This window comes from Patagioenas fasciata, chromosome 1 (genome assembly GCF_037038585.1).
Source record: "Patagioenas fasciata isolate bPatFas1 chromosome 1, bPatFas1.hap1, whole genome shotgun sequence".
Classification (NCBI taxonomy): Eukaryota; Metazoa; Chordata; class Aves; order Columbiformes; family Columbidae; genus Patagioenas; species Patagioenas fasciata.
In genome coordinates, this window is record NC_092520.1 from 130819322 (window position 1) to 130840876 (window position 21555).

The 21555-nt window shown below is 49.4% G+C and overlaps 2 protein-coding genes across 3 annotated transcripts in view; one reads left to right on the top strand and one right to left on the bottom strand.

Moving 5' to 3' along the window:
- The window catches only part of A2M (alpha-2-macroglobulin), a 30668-nt gene extending 16833 nt beyond the window's left edge, over positions 1-13835 (top strand). For both annotated transcript variants that reach the window (XM_065848409.2, XM_065848400.2), the window contains exons 18-36: positions 1098-1206; positions 1544-1772; positions 2034-2160; positions 2783-2904; positions 3097-3148; positions 3671-3754; positions 4150-4326; positions 4832-4916; positions 6041-6197; positions 7568-7642; positions 7937-8102; positions 8535-8758; positions 9276-9494; positions 10236-10363; positions 10727-10817; positions 11536-11604; positions 12020-12122; positions 12831-12872; positions 13660-13835. In XM_065848409.2, coding sequence (XP_065704481.2) covers positions 1098-1206; positions 1544-1772; positions 2034-2160; positions 2783-2904; positions 3097-3148; positions 3671-3754; positions 4150-4326; positions 4832-4916; positions 6041-6197; positions 7568-7642; positions 7937-8102; positions 8535-8758; positions 9276-9494; positions 10236-10363; positions 10727-10817; positions 11536-11604; positions 12020-12122; positions 12831-12872; positions 13660-13685 — 2285 coding nt within the window. In that variant the 3' untranslated portion in view covers positions 13686-13835. The remainder of the gene's footprint in view (positions 1-1097; positions 1207-1543; positions 1773-2033; positions 2161-2782; positions 2905-3096; positions 3149-3670; positions 3755-4149; positions 4327-4831; positions 4917-6040; positions 6198-7567; positions 7643-7936; positions 8103-8534; positions 8759-9275; positions 9495-10235; positions 10364-10726; positions 10818-11535; positions 11605-12019; positions 12123-12830; positions 12873-13659) is intronic.
- A 2037-nt stretch (positions 13836-15872) lies between these two features.
- LOC136107366 (alpha-2-macroglobulin-like) overlaps positions 15873-21555 on the bottom strand; it is a 40169-nt gene continuing 34486 nt past the window's right edge. Inside the window, 5 exon segments of the mRNA XM_065848372.2 lie at positions 15873-16999; positions 19349-19390; positions 20099-20201; positions 20605-20679; positions 21252-21342. Coding sequence (XP_065704444.1) covers positions 16974-16999; positions 19349-19390; positions 20099-20201; positions 20605-20679; positions 21252-21342 — 337 coding nt within the window. The 3' untranslated portion in view covers positions 15873-16973.

Consider the following 21555-nt stretch of genomic DNA (forward strand, 5'->3'; position numbering starts at 1 on the left):
TAAGATGTGAAGTCCAGCCTGAAATGGACTCACCCTATTTCTAAGGGCTATCTCAACTCTTGAATGGTAGCCTTTTAGGAGATAGGATTGGCCATGTCATCATCCAGAGTCTCATAATAAGGGAAATATCCTGGAAAATCTAGATTATTCTAGCTGGACAACTGATTTAGAGAGTTTTCCATTGGCATACTTTAGTACATATCCAGTTTTAAGACAATCTCAACTTCTAATACAGGCTGATAAGATGCAGGATAGGTGCTTTTAAATTATTTTAAAACCGAAACAGGCAGAAGTCAGAAGACTGAAATATCGTGATAGACAATACAAGCAAGCCACTGTCACTCTTGGTTGGAGCTATGTGATACAGCTCTGATAGCGTCTTTCATTCCTGCTCTGAAATCTTCCCAGACTTTGGAGGTGCCTGTTGCAGAGATAGTATGGATACTTGCTAGCTACACAATTTTTATCTAAACAAAGACACTAATTTAGGTAAAGATGACCAAAACTAGAGTTCAGTTAAGAACTTTTCTTCTTTATCTGCTTGTGTGGATTTCTCTTTCTTTTTGTCAAAGCCAAGCAAACCAACTGTCCCATCCTGCTCATGACCCTTCTGTTTGTCAGCTGTTCAAAACTGAAGTCAAACAGAAGCTTATTTTTTACCCAATTCCATCCCAAACTCAGAATATCTTCTTGGGAATATTTTTTACGTGTGAAGAATTTGGTTTAGGGAAAATGTCTATTTTTATCCCTCCCAAATTCCAACTGCATGTTTTTAGTTTGAGCATCTCTAGCCTAGTTCTTTAGAGGTTGTAAATTCAGCAGGGAAGTGGTTTTCTGAATCATAATGACCCTACAAAAAACACTGCAACAGAGGAACATTCCATTGCTACTTGGCCTGATAGGATAGAGAATGAGACTCGTTAAGACTGTGCCTGAAAGAGACAGGGCTGCTTTCACAGAAGGTAATAAATAGCTCTTTGCTTTAACATTCTTGTTTTAACCTGTAAAGTGCTGCCCTGCATGCTCTAAGGTTTGCTGGAGACTAGCAGGAAATGCTGGAAGTCTATCTCTTGCTAATAAGCCCTCATCGCATTCAGGCCTTCAGGCAGACAGACTTCATGCCACATTAAGCACTCCTGAAGAGGTGACGGAGACAGTCCGAAAGTATTTCCCAGAAACTTGGATTTGGAGTTTAGTATCTATAAGGTAAGCACCTTGGGCTAGTTCCTTCCTTTTTAATAAAACTGGTTTTATAAGGTGAAAACATGAATCCCCATATGTTTGCCAAACTTTTTCGATGCCAAAACGTTTTTATTGTTTGAGGAGATCAGTTGGCAATCCTCTGAGAAGGAATTACCTTCAGCCACGGTTAGGTTTGTCCAAGGAGTGGTCATGGGTATGGAAGAAGAGGTAGGGTGGCCCTACAGTAACAAACATGCAGTTCACACAGGCAGTACTGTTCAGTGCGTCAAAAGGGGCACAGATAGTCACCAAAATGCCATAAAAAAATCACCCTCTGTCCTTCCTCTCTGTGTTTCACCAGCTCTGATGGAAATGCTGATTTAAATGTGACCATCCCCGATACCATCACCGAGTGGAAAGCCAATGCCTTCTGCACTTCGGCAGACACAGGCTTTGGCCTGTCCCCAACAGTGTCCCTCAGAGCCTTCCAGCCCTTCTTTGTAGAGCTCACCCTGCCCTACTCTGTGGTGCGTGGTGAGTCGTTCACGCTGAAAGCCACAGTTTTCAACTACCTGACTGCCTGCATCAGGGTAAGGAAGGTTTAAATCCTCCTTACTTGTGTAACCTTCTTGTACACCTCTTACCTTCACCTAGCCTTCTTATATCTTTGAGTAGCCCTAGAGCCTTCTGTCCCAAAGTTCTTGTTATTCCTCCTATGTACTCCAAATGCAGAACCCACAACTCCAGCTCCCTGCTCCCTTGCCTCTGAAGAAGCGGCTGTTGCTATTGCTTCCTGGCTCCCTGTCTCTCATGATCACCCTTCTTTGATTGTGCCTCTCTACAACTGGCAGGTCAGCGTGACTCTGGCTCAGTCTGCTCATTTCCTGGCTGCTCCGGTGGAAAAGGATGAAGAATCTCATTGTCTTTGTGAGAACGGGAGGAGAACTGTGTCTTGGCTGGTGACTCCCAAATCTCTAGGTAAAGGTCTCAGGGTGCTGAAAACTGCAGAGAGATTTTCTCTGTGATGTTCTCCCCATTCAGTATTGGGTGTTAGAGCAACACTATTTCCGGGGAAGCATTAGAGCTGAATACCTGTCTCATTTGGGGTTACTTGGGAGGCAAAGGCTGGCAGACTCAGAGTGTCCAAGGCTCTGTCTGGTACCACATGTAGTATCATCAAGCCTTACAGCCCTTGGACAACATCTTCTGAAGCCAGAGACATTGCAAGCCAATGGGGATACTCTGTTGTCTCCATCCCTCCCAGAGATTAGATGACTGCCGCATGGGATCTTCATACTTTGTTTTCACTCTGTTGTTACGTGCTGTGGTAGCAGCTGTGCTGTGCATGCAGGCAGCAGTGTGGGCTGGTGAGTCCCACCTCTGTGGTGTCCTAAGTTCTGGAAAAGAGTCACCTTTTGATGGCAGTACAGTTTATCTGCTCCGGGATGGATTCTGATATAGATAGCCATGTTCTTGTGGGAAATAAGCAGGGTCCGGGTTTGAAGGGAAATCCCCACCCATGGGCCTGCAGATTGAAATTCCTGGAAGTGGCAGTGACTCCTGTTACCTGGCAGGGTTGGCTGACCCTTGTTTCCTACAGGGCAGGTGGAGTTCTCGGTGAGCACTGAGGACTTGCAGAACCAGCAGCCCTGCGGGAATGCCATCGTGGAGACCCCTAAGAAAGGGCGGAAGGACACAGTCGTCAGACAGCTGCTGGTGGAGGTATGTGGGTTGTGGGAATGAGAGGACTGAGCTTTCCACAGGCTAGAGCATACACTGTGATGCAATTGGACAGAGTGCTATATATTCTCATACAGGCAGATCTCTCTGTCCTTGTGGAGGATTCCTCTGTCTGTCTGTACTTCCTGTCTCACTAACTTCTCACTTCTCTCATTTTCCTTCATCCCACCCAAGCCTGAAGGAGTTGAGAAGGAAACAACCCAGAACTTCGTGCTCTGTGTAAAAGGTAAAGCCGTCTCTCCCCACCCTCTCCATTTGTTCCTGTTTGGTTTGATGGGTGTGACAGGTCTGGAGAAGGAAGATAGTGCTGCCTCTATTGTATTCCATACAGACTAATATTTTTAGGTAATCAAAACATGCCTCATCAGTTGGGAGCCTGAGATGTAAGACTGAATAAGGTCCTAGAGAATGGATAGTCCTGCCTAAGCATCAGGGTATGAACTAAGACAGATTTAGCATGACTGTTTGCATCCCTGTTCTCTTGTGTGCTGACATTGGAGTTACAAGCCTTGTCTCCTGTTTTCTAGCATGCCCAGGAAAAAGCTGTAGAGGTGAGATCTACAGTGTCTAACAGTGGTGGGGGTGGTTTCATGCAGAGATTGCCTTATAGCCAGGAAAGAATAAAGAGACTGAAGTCAGGGCATTTCTAATAGGAAGTGATCCTGTTGTTTCACTGAGACCCCCTCCCCTTCCATTAGCCATTTCTTGGCACTGCACTGAAGCTGTTTGGGTCTTGTTTCCCTCTCAGGAGTACCTGTAAAAGAGAAGTTTTCCCTGGTGCTACCCTCAAATGTGGTACAAGACTCAGGAAGAACATATTTCTCAGTGCTGGGTGAGTGAGCAGACTTGGAGAAGAACCATATGCTGTTTCTGCCCCCCTCTGTTGGCCTCCTACCTCACAGTCTTTTCTCCTGGTTTCCAGCACACCTCATTCCTGTCTTTCACCCCTCTGTCTCAAGCACTTTCCCTTCCAGTTGTGATCTTTCTTTTGCCCTTTCTGCATGTCGTTTTGTTCAGCGTTCTCTGCCAGTGCCCTAACCTCTCATTTCCCTCTCTTTTCCCTCTTTTTCTCTGTTGTTCTGCATTTAATTCCAAGATGTTTATCAATTCAGATTTTCTTTTGTTCTTCTTCATTATCTCCTGCTTCTCCCATTCAGTAGCTACCTCTGATTCTGATAGACAACCCTGAGCATTGTAAATATACCTCTGGTATCTCCTGCTCCCCAGGTGACATCATGGGCACTGCCATGCAGAACCTGCACCAGCTCCTCCAGATGCCATTTGGCTGTGGAGAGCAGAACATGGTCCTGTTTGCACCCAACATCTATGTCCTGGACTATCTGAACAAGACAGGGCAGCTGAGTGAGGAGGTCAAATCCAAGGCCATCGGATACTTAGTGAGCGGTGAGCTGGGACATGGCTTTTGCTTCTGCATTGTATTTTTTCCAGATCCTGCCTGGGGTGCTTCTGTCAAATGTTGGCCAAATGTGGAAAGAGAGCTTCTCTCATGCACAGATGGTCTCTGCTGTATGCCTGAGAAGGCCCTTCACTACTTTTTTCCTGTATTATTTTCTGTTGTTTAATCATTAGGGTACCTGATCATTGCACCCACTTTTCTTTGCTCCCTAATTGGGTTGCAATGCAGTGCAGAGTTGTCAGGTGGCCTGCTACAGTGACTTGTCCATTGTCACTAATATGTCCTCCCTTCTGAAGAAACACAGGTGTTGCTTCACCTCACAAAATACAAGCAGTGCATGGAAGTGGGGATGTATAGTACTTCTTACTGGCTAGGATAGGGCTGACCTACTCTCCTGTCCTTTGCTTTTGCTGATACAGCTGTTTTTCTACTTCCCCATCCTTCAGTAGACTTCCTCTGGCATCTGAATCTTGCTTTAACTCTCCATTACAGGTTATCAGAGGCAGCTGAACTACAAGCACCCAGATGGCTCTTACAGTACCTTTGGACTACGTTATGGCCAACCAGGGAACACTTGGTGTGATTTTCATGTCAATTATGCCTCCCTTATATGCTCCTCTTTCTCATTTATAATAAGTGCGGCATGACAGTAAATATGAAATTCTGTTGTAGACCACCAGGCTTTCCTGAGCTGGTGTGGTCCCTGTGCTGCCTTAATAAAATAGGCTGCATCAGCCTGTTATGTAGCTGAAGCACATCCTCCCACCAGCAGGTCTGAGGACCATGACAAACATGAAAGAAGTGGTGATAAATTGGGGATGAAGGGAGCAGGGATTTCACATCCTGACTGAGAAAAGCCAAAGAGTTGCAGTGGCAGCCCTTCTAGACCAGCACCTGCTGAGAAGGCTGCTGGGAAGGGTGTTTCCATGTAAGTGGAAAGGATGATAGTACAAGAGCAGTGCCGTATGATTTTTTTCAAGAGCGTTTGTGTATTACTAAGCAAACACAGCCTGGAGGAGGATGTGTGTTGTCAGTGTGACTTACTACAAAGTTTTGAGTTGCTCCAGCATATCATTGCCATGCATTTTCAACTTCAGGTAAGAGTAAGAATGGATGACTTCATCACCTTCAGTTTTAGTTTCTGCAACAATACTTGGCTCAGTAGCATGCTGGCTTCTCGCCTCATGCCTGCTTCCTTTCCATAACTGCTTGTAACAACTTTAGCAAACACTCTTTTAACATGTTCTTTTTTACCCTGGGGACTTCTGGGAAAACCTGTGAGGCATGGATTTCTAATGCAAGAGTCCTGCCAATAGACCATGAGCTATCAGGGATTTAATTATTCTTCTCTGTCATTTTGAATATTACTATTATGCAGATGTTTTGGAATGCTGTTCCCTACTTTTTCTAAAGCGATTTTTTTAGATACAGAACAATAACTGTCCTTCAAACTGTAGCCTCAATACAATGGGATCACAGGGTTTCATGAGCCAAAAGAGGGACAAGAAATTCAGTTGTGAAGCAGTTTTTTGACAGATTTTTTGAGGTGAAGATATAATATACATGTGGGCTGACTAACTGGCCCACAGTTTCCCAGGCCTTCTTGCCTTTCTCCAAGCAGATGATGTGCACATGGGCCCTGTCACCTGTGATGCGTAACAGGCATGCTCAGGCTCTTTCACTGCTCTTTCTCTCTTTCAGGCTCACAGCCTTTGTCCTCAAGTCCTTTGCCCAGGCCCGGCGTTACATTTTCATAGATGAGAAGCACATCCAGGATGCTTTGGTCTGGCTGTCTTACAAACAGAAGGAGAATGGGTGTTTCCGCAGCTCTGGGACACTCCTGAACAATGCCATGAAGGTAACGTGACTGCCTGGTTGGTTTTTTTTGTGAGGTTAGAAGTTGACCCTAAGTCAGATAGGTCCAGTTGAGCATCTTGAGTATACAGGCAGATGGGAAATGCCCACGTCAATGGCAAGAAGTTGGGAGCCAAAGGCCATTCTTCACTGGGTAAAGAGCTGGCTGGATGGCCAGGCCCAAAGAGTTGTGGTGAATGGAGTCAAATCCAGTTGGTAGCCACTCAGGAGTGGTGTTCCCCAGGGGTCAGTGTTGGGGCCAGTTCTGTTTAATATCTTTATCAATGATCTGGATGAGGGGAACGAGTGCACCCTCAGTAAGTGTGCATATGAAATCAAGTTGGGTGGGAGTGCTGATCTGCTAGAGGGTAGGAGGGCTCTGCAAAGGGATCTGAGCCAGCTGCATCACTGGGCTGAGGCCAATTGTATGAAGTTCAACAAGGCCAAATGCCAGGTCCTCCATTTGGATTACAACCACCCCAGGCAGCACTACAGGCTCAGAGACTAGTGGCTGGAAAACTGGCTGGGGGAAAAGGACCTGGGGGTGTTGATCAACAGCCAGCTGAATATGAGCCAGCAGTGTGCCCAGGTGGCCTAAAAGGCCAAGAGCATCAAGAATAGTGTGTCCAACAGGACTAGGAAAAAGATCATCCCACTGTACTCGGTGCTGCTGAGGCCCCACCTTGAATACTATGTTCAGTTTTGGGCCCCTCACTACAGGAAAGACATTGACATGCTGGAGAGAGTTCAGAGGAGGGTGACGAAGCTGGTGAGGGATCTGGAGCACAAGTCTTAGGAGGAACAGCTGAGGGAACTGTGGTTGTTTAGCCTGGAGAAAAGGAGGCTCAAGGTCAACCTTATCACTCTTTACAACTACCTGAAAGGAGGCTGTAGCATGGAGGGTGTTGGTCTCTTCCCTGAAATAGCAAGGGATATGACAAAAGGAAATGGCCTCAGGTTGTGCCAGGAAAGGTTCATATTGGGTATTAGGAAAAATTTCTTCATAGAAAGGGTTGTGAAACACTGGAACAGGCTGCCTAGGGAAGTGGTTGAGTCACCATCCCTGGAGGTGTTTAAAAGACGTATGGATGAGGTTCTTAGGGACATGGTTTAGTACTAGATGGACTTGATGATCTTAGGGGTCACTTCCAACCAAAATGATTCTATGATTCTGTGTGATCACCACAATAAGAAGGAGAATAAAAGCTAACTTGCACTTTATAAGTGATATTGATACATCCACATCAGCTGCAAGGGGAAGGAGACAAGCCAGTGGCCTACAATGCAAAATAAAGTATTCCCGCTGGAGTGGGAGAAAAGACTGAAGATAAGAAGCGTGATCGGGTCAGCATCTACCTTTGTGTTTTCCTGCAGGGTGGAGTGGACAACGAGGTCTCGCTGACAGCCTACATCACTATCGCATTGCTGGAGATTCCTCTGCCTGTAACTGTATGTGGCTGCAATTGAACTTGAGTCAGTTATGTTGTGTTAGTCAATGATGACACTTTACTGCCCAGAATTTCCTACACATTGAAAAAAGGACTTGTTTGTTGATTCCTGGGATATAAGAATTATGTGCTAACAATATTAGCATTACTGGAAAAAATCGTTCCCTACTTATCCCTAGACTTCATTCTGGCAGACCCCTCTTCAAAGTTCAGTGGAGTTATGTGCCATTAGTAAGGCAAAAACCTAATTTCTCCCCACTCTTCTAATCACTGGGTATCTCTTCCCCCACCCCAGCACTCAGTGGTCCGTAATGCTCTGTTCTGCCTGGAAACAGCAGCAGATGAAAAAGAAAACCACGTGTACACCAAGGCACTGATGGCGTACACCTTCGCCCTGGCAGGCAAGGAGGAGAAACGGAAAGCATTGCTCAGCTCACTTGATAAGGAAGCTGTGAAAAAGGGTGAGTGCTCCTGGTGGCACATCATTCTTCCAACCAGCTGACCTAACATCTTCCTTTGATAAAATGGCTTTTATTGTGGTGCACTGGCTTTAGGAAATGGCTTCTGTGGATAGGGACAGGGGGTGGAAGAGGAAAGCTTTGTGTAAAGGGGTTGAGTTTTTGAGAACTCACTCTCAGTGCCCAGCCCTACTTCTCTGCCCTGAGGGAGTTCATCAGGTAGCATCATGCACCCAGCTTAGTTAGGGGACTCAGCGTAGTTGTAAACGTGCAGCAAGTGTAAACCTGACCCTTCTCATTTCATGCTACATGACAGATGTATCCTGGAGGCTCTGGCCTCCCAGCTGGATCAGCAGCAGATCAAGAACTTCCTTGCAATAACTGCTAATAAATGGTTGTTGTCTTCTCTCCACACGCTCCCTGGCTCCCATAAAGATGGGTCTGTTCATTGGCAGCGGCCAGGGAAAGAGCCAGAGGTTCATCTCCCATACTTTCGCTACCGAGCTCCCTCTGCTGAAGTGGAGATGACAGCCTATGCGCTCCTTGCTCACCTCACCACGCAGCCAGCACCTCCCCAGGAGGAGCTGTCGTTCGCATCTCTTATTGCAAAGTGGATCACCGGTCAGCAGAATCCCAATGGAGGCTTCTCCTCCACCCAGGTGAGCTGCTTCCCTCCTGCCAGGTGGGAGCACAGTAAGGTTTGCCAGGGCAGAGACTGTAGCGATGCAGTATCTCGCTGTAGTATCTACCATGGTTTCCAAAGTTCCCAAGAGGCAAGAGGCTGGTATGCACCTCTGGGAATTACTGATATTTTGCTTAACGACCTGGCTCGATTGACACTACAGTGGGGCACCACGGTAGGGACACAAAGGACTGTGTCATTGGAGAGGGCTCCCACTGCAATTTCTTTCTGCATCTGAAGTTGCTGCTTCACCCTGTGGCAAGGGAGTGGAGGCTGCTCAGAGCTGCACACCAGGGAGCTGAGGGAACATGCAACTGCTGTGCAGAGGACATGGGAAGGGAATGGAAACATGCAAAAGCTGCTCATTCCCTGCGTCCTTTGTTCTTAAAACTGGAGAAAGTGAAGAATGGAGGGGCAGGTGTCTCCTGGCAGCAAAAGGCAGGCTGTGGAAAGGCTAAGTCTGTCCCCTGGGTGCCGGGACCCGTCTCTTCCAGGACACAGTGGTGGCCCTCCAAGCCTTGTCCCTGTATGGAGCTGTCACCTATGCCAAGAGTGGAGCAGCTTCCAAAGTGACCCTGCGATCTGGAGGGGACTTTCAGCAAGACTTCCAGGTGGATCCCACAAACCGGCTGCTGCTCCAGCGTGTGCCCCTGCCCCAGGTGCCCGGGGAGTACAGCATGGAGGTTTCTGGCGATGGATGCGTCTACCTGCAGGTGAGGGTGATGGGGGAAGCAGGTGGCATCCCTAGGAGGGGAGTTCTTTGCCAGTCAGGAGCCAAGGAGAGGGCAGAAGAGACAGCACAGAGGGTAGGAGTGGGAGGGAAGGCTCTGGGAGAGGGAATAGGAGAAGAAGAGTAGAGGTGTGTGGAGGAGAAAGAGTACAAGGGAGGGAGGAGGGAGGGAAGGAAGAAAGGAAGGGAGGGAGGAAGAGAGGGAGGGAAGGAAGGAAGGGAGGGAGGGAGGGAGGCAGGGAAAGAAGGAAGGAAGGGAGGGGGGAGGGAAGGAAAGGAGGGGGGAGGAAAGGAAGGGAGGGAGGAAGGGAGGGAAGGAAGCGAGGGAAGAAAGGGAGGGAGGGAGGAAGGGAGGGAAGGAAAGATGGAAGGGAGGAAGGAGGGAAGGAGGGAAGGAAGGAGGGAGGGAAGGAAGGAGGGAAGGAAGGAGGGAGGGAAGGAGGGAAGGAAGGAGGGAAGGAAGGAGGGAAGGAAGGAGGGAAGGAAGGAGGGAAGGAGGGAAGGAAGGAGGGAAGGAAGGAAGGAGGGAAGGAAGGAAGGAAGGAAGGAAGGAAGGAAGGAAGGAAGGAAGGAAGGAAGGAAGGAAGGAAGGAAGGAAGGAAGGAAGGAAGGAAGCATCCGCTGTGTGGAGGAGGTGGGAGAGTGGGAGAAGTGGGGAGGCTGGACAAGGAGAGGATTGTCTCTCTCACGTGCTGAGCAGACACACACACACTCTCTCCTCTAGACAAGCCTGAGGTACAATGTGCAGCCCACGCAGGAGGATGCACCCTTCATGCTCCATGTGTACACGATGCCAGAGACATGTGTGGACTCCAGTGCTCACAAGGTCTTTGACATAGGCATAAATGTCAGGTGAGTCTGCATTTGGGTCTGAGCCTTCCTGAGAAGCAATGGGAACTGGAGGAGGTCTGGCTGTCCAGGGTGAGCCACTGTGGAAGCCCTGCAGGAGCAGTGCCTCCCTGGAAAAGTGGGCAGGACACAGCTGGGCTGGGAAGAAAGGCTGTAGAGGAACGACATGTCCTGCAGTCATGGAGCTGTGTGGGCAGCCCATGGCTGGGCTACCGAGAGGCTGCACAGCTGACTAGGAGGCCGTGGCATAGCTGGAGAAGGTGCTGGACTGTCAGGATGTGGTGGGGTGGCAGGTATTATGGAAAAGGTAGAAGTGCCCCAGCCTCCATTTGAGGTGCACTGAATCTTTGTCACTTGGCTCCTTAGTTACGCTGGGGAGCGCAATGTCTCCAACATGGTGATTGTTGATGTGAAGATGCTGTCAGGATTCATCCCCATTAAATCCTCTGTGAGGAAGGTAGGATCCTATTTGTCTAACAACAACATCCAGCTTCTTATCTTCAAGCGACTTCCAAATCTGTGTTGCAAAATAGATGCCTTCAGGGTTGGAATCAACCTGATCTTGCCACTGTCATCTGCACATTTTCTGTGTAGAGCATTCTCTTTTCATACCTGGCTCATGGCCAGCACGTGGGGGAACAATGTGTTGGATTTAGGAAAAACACACTACATATTTTTTTCTTTAGACTGGTCATGGGCACCTTTATTATTACTGTATGCTGATAGCTCTCTAAAAGCTTTGTCTGTGCATAGGACATGCAAAAGTAGTGCTGTTTCTTTTTTCCCTCTGCTGACCTGACAACACCCTGTAGCATTTTAACTGTTCAGATTCCGGGTCACTGTTTGAGATGCTGAGCAGGTGCATGGTCTGGAAAACACACTGAATCATATGATACTGCAATAATAGCAAGCCAGAAGGAATGTATTTTCATGTAATCACTGCATCACTGTGCTTGAACCAGTACTCAGTCTCTGCTGGAGCCAGGCTGTACTTTATCTGTTGGGCTGGCAAAGGGAAGGTCTCAGGACCATGACACCTAGGGGCACACCAAGGAGGCAGTTCCACGCAGCAGTACCCTAGTGTTTCATCCACAGTACATCTGATCCATAGGGCTGAGTAAGGGGCACAGGAAGACCACCCTCAACACAGTAACATCTTGGCCTTCTTTGTTCAGCTGGAACGCGACCCTGTTATTGAGCGCACAGAATTGAGTACCAACCACATCCTGGTGTACCTGGAAAAGGTGAGTATCCATCTGGGGCAAGGATGGGACAGAAACACAGGCACTGGGACATTTGGCCACATAAGTAAAAAGATCTGGGACTCCAAAGTACCACGGATCTGACAAGATTAGTAGGAAATAGCATACTGAATTTTGCTGACCTTTCAGACTTGCTGGTACTTTCCTCCCAGCCTCAGCACCCTTTCCTCCGCCCCACGCACACATCAGGCCCTGACCTCCCCAGCAGCCAGAGCCTCCACCAGTGTGGCGAAAGGCCCCAGGGTTTCCCAGGGCACCAGGCCTGCAGCTCCCGCAGCCCCAGAGCCCGGACACGGCTGGCAGGGGAGGGCGACAGAGCCCGGGGCGGTGCGGGGACACGGGGGAGCCTGGGGTGGTGTGGAGCCGCCCCTGAGCTTCCACCGCTTCCCTTCCCCAGCTGGGCAGCGAGACCCTCAGCTTCTCCTTCACGGTGGAGCGGGACGTCCCCGTGCAGGGCCTGAAGCCGGCGCAGGTGAAAGTCTATGACTACTACGAGACAGGTGAGTGCGGGGTTGGGGCTGCCCCGGGCAGCGGGACGCGGGCAGGGGCCCGGGAACGGCGGGACCTGCACCTGCCCCGACCGGGGCCCTCGCCTGCCCCGCTGCCTGAGCTCTCTGAGCGCAGAGGCGCCTGGAGCGCTGGAGCCACCACCCTGCTCTCCTGCTCCTGCCCGGGCGGGCCCCACGGAACACCGGGAGGCAGGTCCGGGCGGCGGTGACGGTGTGCGGATCCCTGCAGGGCTGCCCCTCACGCCGGCACCTGCTGCGCAGCCGCCCTCCCCTAAGGGAGAGAGCGCAGGAGGCCTGCGGGCGCTGGGGTCCCGTGTGCAGGGCCGGGCCCAGAGCGCAGCCCCGTCCGCGCTTCCAGGCGGTCCCTCCGCTCCTCGTCCCGGCTGCGGCGCCCGGGCGGCAGCGACAGAGCCGGCCCGTGCCCAGGGTGCTGGCAGCAGGTGTCTGAGCAGCTCTAGGGCACCCTGGGGTGCAGACCTGCCGCGGCTGCTCTGCGGGGCAGCTCTGCCGTGCACTGGGCTCCGGACAGGCCGTGACCGGGGCTCTCTCCCGCTTGGCTGGGGTCTCTGGGGGGAAGGAGAGGGTGGCAGCAGCAGCGCGTGTGGGGCCTGGGAGAAGCATCTCCCTGGCACCCGTCTCTCTGCCAGGAGTGCCGAGGGGTTCTTGACAGCCCGCTCTCCTTTCCTTTCTGTTTTCCAGATGAGTTTGCCACACAGGAGTACAGTGCTCCCTGCACCACAGGTAGGGTGCACAGGAACAACCGAGATGTTCCAGTATGGCCTATTGCAGATTGCCTTGAATGTCTTTGCAGATCTGGGTTTCCTCAGCCTGGGTGTGCTGTCAGCATTTATCCTTACTGTGCCTACTGCAATCTCTAGGCATGCCTCAGTACTGAGAGGAAGAGCGATGCTGACACCGCATGTCTTGTGTAAGATCAGATAAAGCTTTCATTTTTGTTCACTGGGATCGGCAATCCCAGCATTGCAGACTTCATTCACACAGACGCACTTGTGTTTTGCTGTACGTGTATGTCACATTGTACAAATAAGACTGAAATCTCCCTTGGGACTGAACACACTCAGCCATTGTGTCTCTGCCCTTTTCAGGGCCACGTTTGCTTTGCCTCAGACACAAAGGTAATGAGGAATTGTCTCCCAAATGCCTTAGTGAAATTTTGGTATTATTCACATGCCTTTGATGGGGATTTTTCAGACTGTGCCCTGGATTATTTTTTCCCTTCCTTTGAGAAATACAGGTGCTGAGAGAATGTGTAGTGGGATAGCTCATGTATCTCCGGGATACCTCTGCCTCCCGTCCTCTCTCTGTAGCATGGATATATACCTTCAACGTGTCCAGCAATTTCCATTCAGTTACCTGTCTGCAACTGGGTATTTTTAGATGAGCCAGTTTCCCAGATTTTAGCAGGGCTTGAACTCTCATAGCCACCAGAACACAGAGAAGATGTCCAGGGCTCTGGACACTGCTTCACCGGGATACCTATCTCACTGTGTCCTTTTCCCACCTCTAGCCAAGGCTGAACAGGGAAATGCCTGAAGACCACATCTTGTCTAAACCTTGCTGGAACAACACGCATGTCTCTGACCCTAGAAGATCTTGTTGCAGTGGCCTATTGAAATGTTAGAGGAGGACACCTCAACACCAAAAAGGAAGCAACACTGTAAATAAATTAAGTCTTGATTCTCATCAGATGCCTCTGGCCTTATTTTTTGTTACTGCATCTTGTCTCCCCCTCTGTCCATAGCTCGGACTGTGTAATGGCCCAATACTTAAGTCCAGAGCCATCCACGGCAAGGCGGTGTTTGGCAATTCCTCAGGAATAACAGGAGGCATACAGCTTTTAGCAGTTGAGAGGTTTGCCTCCATGCTTGCCAGTTCTCCAGGAAAAAAAGAAAGCCTCATGATCCATTTTGCACTGGAAGCTTGGTACCTTGCCTCTGTAAGTGGGTGTTTTTCACACGGTAATTGTTGGACATAACCCAGTGATCACATATTGCCTTATCTCCCTGTGAAATGGCTACTATGAGGTGGAAGGACAGTGTGAACCTGCCCAGTCTGATCTTTCACAGCAGGCCAGATAGAAGTGAAGGGAAAACCTGTGGAATCTCCCATTCTGGCAGTGAAGACACTGCTCTTTCTAAACAGTTGAGGTGAAATAAGAGAGGGACTAGGAGCTTAACAGTGTCATTAGTCAGAATTTAAACCAAGAACCACCCTATGAGCCAAACCCGTTGCATTGCTCATGAGAACTTTTTCCTTTTACCCTCACTGGAGGCCTATAAATCTATTTTGGGATTTTTTGGTAATTTTAAAACAGTTGGTGGTATTTTGTTTTATTTTGTGTGTTGGTGGTGTGTTTGTTTTGTTTTGCTTTGTTTTGTTTTTTCTCCCTCATAAGTAGGCTTACAGTCCTTCAGCAGAATTCAGAGGTGAGGCCTTGGATTTCCATCTGGTAGTTTGGGTTAAAGTTTTTGCCTGTTATTTTTCCAAAAGGATCACATTCTCTCTAGTCTAAATCTCTCCCGGGGATGCAGTCAATCAGCCTTAGCTGAGTAGGTCATATGGCAGCCTGTGTATTTTATTTATGTGGTTCTGTGTGCCTTTGACCCTGCCAGCAACATAAGCTTAAGCAAACACACCTATAGGAGTCCCTCGTGCAGCTTCTGTCACATACACAGACCCAGGTCACCAATGCAGCAAAGAACGTGTTTCATTGATGCTGAAGCTTTTTGCATTGTCATCATCAACGTGGGCATCTCAAGACCCTCTGTCTCCTTCATGAGCTCTAATTCCTTACTGTGTGAGGAAAGTAGTTTGCTGTGGCCCATTTTATAGTTGTCCCCTTGCTATGGGGTTATTGACTGTAGTGGAGACACACAATCCCAGCTGAGACTGTTAATTAGGGACAAGAAGATTCAAAAGTGCCAGGTCTGCAAACTTGTGCATACAGATACATGTCTGCAAATACAGACCCTCCTTTATGGCAGTCTATAAATGGATGGCAACAACTCCTTCAGTTTCATTACTTTCTGGTCAGTGCTCTACATGGTTATGGTGTTGGCTCTTTTCTGCCTCAAATGAAATAAAGTGATCATCATGACAATTTAATTTAAAAGTCTATGAAATCACTGGAGTACATTCAGTTCACAAAATCTGGATAATTGCTTTCTACCATGGAAAGAGTTGACATGTTTTTCTGCTGCCTGGTTTTAAATTAGACAACACCTAACTATTGGCCATGGGCAGCCACATCACTTGTCATTTGGGCTCCCTGGCTAGTCCTTATTTGTAAAGCCGTTTAATGTGTCTCTGCTTGTGTAGGCTGTGAATCACCAAAGTCACATACTTGCAGGTCCTCCACAGCATACCACATAGGAAACTTTAGCAAGGCTGCCTTAAGGAAGTACAGGAATGTCTGAACATTGAATTTCTATCCCCATGGGGAATGCATGGTGTGCTTCAAAGGCTAATCACAAAGGTCTGAAAGCAAACCAAAAACTATGCTGCTTTGAGAACTTAGAAAATAAATTGCCTCATGGTAGGAAATGAGATGGTTTTACTACTAAATCAAAACAAAATGCAATTTGTATTCATGCTTGATTAGAAATCTTGCTCAGCTTTTGCTGAAGCCAGTTCATTCCATAGACTTCTTTGAATATTAGGTGTGAAACAGGTCTTGAGTAAGTGAACACGAAACACTACAGGAGACAAAGTGACATAATATTAATATCTAGCAAAATAGATGAAGAACTTTATTTGTTCTCAAAAACACTTGATAGGCACACAAAAAAAATTGGATGGAACAACTAGCTGTGCATGCTTTGGATACACAATAAGCCATGATACCTAACAATAAGCATTGCACGAGAATAAACAGTCACATAAGATCTTTCTGCCATTTAAAGGTTAAAACCGGAAATTAATGGGACAAAAGCAAGAAAAGGGGACCATTTCTGGAGATAGCTAAAAGGACTATAGACAGTTTCACCAAAGCAACTCTATGATTTAAATAAATGTGCCATTTAAACTAAACTTAGGTAGGTTACCAGCAAATGCCATTAGCTTATCCTTGGGAATGTCCCAGAAGCAGGAGGCACAAGATGTGGAAGTTTCCACAAGAAGGCCTAAGCTTCAACTGGAGAACAGGCCATTACAAATTAGCAGCTGAAGGCATAATGCATGAACACATCCCTCCTGCCCACCCCTGCACATTCTAATATTAGAAGAGGGCAGACTGTGTATCTCCTCCCACTCTTCTACAAACAAGAAATCACCCTGGAAGAGGTGTCTATGGGGCACATCACAGACTGAATTTCATGTAACATTAGCTGATCATCCAGGCTGCCTACCGGTGGGAGACACACAGAGACGAATTCAATCAAAGTTATGGTTTCTAAACCAAGGGAGAGAACTTATTCTCAATAAGTACCTGTCCTTCACCATTGATTTGACAGGATCTCAGATAACAAGTTCAGTCTACATAACACTATGAGGGCTATGTTAAGAAAGGCTGCCCCCAACTTAAATCATTCTGTCCTTTTTTGGCTTTTTCCCTTCACTTGTCAGCCTTACTGTCCTGCACACAGGCATGGCTGGATGGGATGCTCTTCATCCTAAGAAGCTAGGGAGATTAATGCTGTGACTGGAGGCTAAGCAGGAAAAAACAGAATAGGAAATAAACTGTTAAAAAATCATTGGTGAATACAGTTAGTTTATTTGTAATGTTTATTTCCCATTCCTTGCAGGCACTATTAATCTGTCATTCCATTGATGGTGGTGGTGGTGGTAGTGAGGCAGGTGGATTCCAGCAACTGGGAGTATTCCTCATGCATTGTCCTGATCTACTTCCTCTGCAAGGATGGAAGAAGAGGGAAGGGTAAAGGAGTTAGACAGATATGCCAGTTTCCTCTCTTGGGCTGAGAGACAGAGAGAGCAAGATGTGGGTTTGGGAAGCCAGGTTGTGTGTGAAACACATTACAGGAGAGTGAGTTGCTGTTTGACCAGGGTTGACGATCATACATAGCACTCAATACTCATGCCACCTTCAAAGCTATGTGAAGTTGAAACTTCTTCACGGTGAGGGTAACAAAACACTGGAACAGGCTGCCCAGGGAGGTTGTGGAGTCTCCTTCTCTAGAGACATTCAAAACCTGCCTGGACACATTCCTGTGTAACCTCATCTGCTCTGGCGGGGGGATTGGACTAGATGATCTTTCGATGTCCCTTCCAATCCCTGACATTCTGTGATTCTGTGTGAAGTTGAGAGAGGGCTGAGACTCTTTCTGACCCACTGGGAGATAAGCAGAATAGGATTTGTCACAATTGGGGTGGACACAGGAGCACAGTGCAAACGATGTTCACTGCAGCAATGAGGCATGTTCTCAAAGTATTTGTTTCTCTGCAGAGAGTGGAAGGAATATGCTGCATCAGCACTATTCAGAGCAGGGAAAGAAGCTTTCTGCTTTGCAACTGAGATCCACCTTTTAGTCAGTGCAGACCACCTTTGGACACCTAGACCAGTGGGTGGGCCTCTGCCTTTTAAGAGACATGGGGAAGAGTAGCCCAAAATCTAAAGTCTCCCCACTAGTCTTAGACTGGATAACCAGACCACACCAACAGACCCTTTGGAAATGCTGTACTGTCCACTCAGAGTCTGTCTTAGGACTTATGCACCCTTTTTCCATGAAGGGAGGCTGTATGCCAGAATCAGTGGACACAGTTGTACCTACAGACACAACCCAGGTTAGCAAGCAGTATGGAGTAAAAGCGTGGGAGCTCAGGCTCTTTTCCTGGACAGCAGATAAGAATACAAAAAGGGAAAAAATTCACCATGTACCACCAGCAAGAGATAAAGCTTTTGCCTTCCCCAAGTCCAGATCACTTTTTCTCTGCTCTCAGATGACACAGTGAGGCCCTGTGAAAAACCACTTCCCAGGATCTCAGTGCTTTCCAGAAGCCTCCATATTCCAAACACCTGAAACTGGGCAACTGATGGGAAGCCAGACCTGCTAGTCTCATATTGGAAGACTCCATATAGGACAGGAGAAGTATCCCTTGTCCGGGCCTTGCACAGAAGCTCCTACATTACCTGTGCTCCTAAGCCTCAAGGCCTTGTACTGCAGAGAACTCCTCTCTGTCCTACCAGCTCAGACTCCAAACCAAGACAGAGGGCTGGCTGCCTAGGGTCATGAGGAACATCTGCCTCCTGAGAGACTCCTGTTGCTTAGGCAACGGGAGCTGAGCAGGAAGCAGCTGTTGCTCCAGACAGTAGCTGCCAGTGGCAAACTTGCCATCTCTTGGGATCCAAGGAGAATGACATTGCTCAAAGACATGCTGCAATGTGCCAGAGTGACCACAGACTTTGCCACATAGAGTTGCTAAGCAGGCTAGGGTTCCATATTGGAGAACTGATTCCTCGCACAGACGAGTGATGTGGCTGTGTGCACAGGTGAGGATCTACCACCATGGCAGTTTTCTGTCACCACAAAAGAGAGGAAAGCCCAAGCCCCTATAAGAGCCAAACACCTCTTCAATAGCAAGGGAGGGATTCCTCCATAATGAGGAGTCCCTACTGCAGGTGTGGTTCTGTGCTCGGAGGAGGAAGCACAGGGCTAAGAGCAGCACCGCATTACAGCTTTAGTGAAAAGGTATGCCAGGAGGTTCTGGAGCACAGCATGAAATCATGGTAGGTCAGACCATGACATGGTGCTTTTATGGGTTATCTTTTGGTGGTCTTAATTGCTCTGTTGCTCTAGACAGAGAACTTTTGGGAAGGAGTGTGCTAGGTGGTTTGAGCCAAGTCCCCTCACAATGATCCCACAGCTACAGTAGCTGGAGCTCTCAGGAAGGACCAGGGGATACCTCAAATCAGAGACAAGAAAAATAATATAAGAAACTTCAACTCAAAGAAAAAGTCCAAGGGGCAGTAGCACAACAAAAGAGACACAATTTTCATTCAAGCCAGGAGAACTTCACTAAGGAAACCACTTTGAGAATTCAGAGATGATGGATTTTGAACGAGACAGTAACATTGTGCCTCTTGTGCTCTCAGTTTTGTATACAAAATCTGTGCCTGTGAGTTGGGCCAATTTCACCCAAATTACCCATTAGGCAGAAGGAGGCAAGCGCTGGCTGGAAGACCAAAAATACAAGGAAGATGTAGATAACTGTGAAGAAGGGAAGGGGTTTCAATACCCTACCTGTGGTGCAGGGAGCACTGTACTCCTGTGTGGCAAACTCATCTGGAAAACAGAAAGGAAAGGAGAGCGGGCTGTCAAGAGCCCCTTGGCACTCCTGGCAGAGAGACGGGTGCCAGGGAGATGCTTCTCCCAGGCCCCACACGCGCTGCTGCTGCCACCCTCTCCTTCTCCCCAGAGATCCCAGCCGAGCGGGAGAGAGCCCCGGTCACGGCCCGTCCGGAGCCCAGTGCACGGCAGAGCTGCCCCGCAGAGCAGCCGCGGCAGGTCTGCACCCCAGGGTGCCCTAGAGCTGCTCAGACACCTGCTGCCAGCACCCTGGGCACGGGCCGGCTCTGTCGCTGCCGCCCGGGCGCCGCAGCCGGGACGAGGAGCGGAGGGACCGCCTGGAAGCGCGGACGGGGCTGCGCTCTGGGCCCGGCCCTGCACACGGGACCCCAGCGCCCGCAGGCCTCCTGCGCTCTCTCCCTTAGGGGAGGGCGGCTGCGCAGCAGGTGCCGGCGTGAGGGGCAGCCCTGCAGGGATCCGCACACCGTCACCGCCGCCCGGACCTGCCTCCCGGTGTTCCGTGGGGCCCGCCCGGGCAGGAGCAGGAGAGCAGGGTGGTGGCTCCAGCGCTCCAGGCGCCTCTGCGCTCAGAGAGCTCAGGCAGCGGGGCAGGCGAGGGCCCCGGTCGGGGCAGGTGCAGGTCCCGCCGTTCCCGGGCCCCTGCCCGCGTCCCGCTGCCCGGGGCAGCCCCAACCCCGCACTCACCTGTCTCGTAGTAGTCATAGACTTTCACCTGCGCCGGCTTCAGGCGCTGCACGGGGACGTCCCGCTCCACCGTGAAGGAGAAGCTGAGGGTCTCGCTGCCCAGCTGGGGAAGGGAAGCGGTGGAAGCTCAGGGGCGGCTCCACACCACCCCGGGCTCCCCCGTGTCCCCACACTGCCCCGGGCTCTGTCGCCCTCCCCTGCCAGCCGTGTCCGGGCTCTGGGGCTGCGGGAGCTGCAGGCCTGGTTGGGTGCAGGGGAAACCTTGGGGCCTTTCGCCACACTGGTGGAGGCTCTGGCTGCTGGGGGGGTCAGGGCCTGATGTGTGCGTGGGGCGGAGGGAAAGGCTGCTGAGGCTGGGATGGAGAGAAGATCAGTGGCAGTCAGGTTTATGTGTCATGTTTACAAGTCCATAGATACTTAGCATTGTTCTGTATCTCTGTACATGCTATTGCCAGGGTGCTACAGAATTCACTGTGTGCACATGGCAACCCTGATTCAGTTCTTACCTGCTCTATGTACAGCAGAACATGGTTTGAGCTCACTTCTGTCCGCTGGATCTGGTGAAACCAGCTGTTTGAGAGCTGGGAAGAGGAGACATGGAAGAGTTTACTAATCTGAAGGGAAGTTAGTCAACCATCCTTCAACTCATCTGAGCTTCTTCCACCCCTAGAGCCTCAGCAGATAGATGGTGAGAAGTAAAGCACATGAGTAAATTCCTTCCCAAGGGACCCGGCAAACAGTCTTTTGTGAAGCCATGCAGAGTATGTCTTCCCCAAGTTCCCACCATCTCATGCTCCTGCACCTCTTTGACACAAAAATAGAATGAGGGTACAGCATTGTCACAGCCGTTGTACATCTCCCAAGGCTCCTGAGTCCCTGAAATTAGACCTGATGGTCTCCTTCCAGCTCTTGGTCTCAGGGCTACTGCAAGCTACCACAAATGCTTGAGGGGTGGGAAGAGAGTGCTGATGTTGGCATCCCTCATTCACCACTCCTCCACAGCTGAGGGCTGAAAGACCTGGAGAAAAACAGGGACAGGTCTAACAGCAGAGAAGACAACAGGGGAAGAATTAGATGCTCCTTTAAATAAGGAAATTGGTGCCCCTGATTAAGGACAGCTATACTCAAATAAATGCTTTACACAGCGTCCTACCTTCGTCACAGAGGATTTAATGGGGATGAATCCTGACAGCATCTTCACATCAACAATCACCATGTTGGAGACATTGCGCTCCCCAGCGTAACTAAGGAGCCAAGTGACAAAGATTCAGTGCACCTCAAATGGAGGCTGGAGCACTTCCACCTTTTCCACAATACCTGCCACCCCACCACATCCTGACAGTCCAGCACCTTCTCCAGCTATGCCACGGCCTCCTAGTCAGCTGTGCAGCCTCTCAGTAGCCCAGCCACGGGCTGCCCACACAGCTCCACGACTGCAGGACATGTCGTTCCTCTAC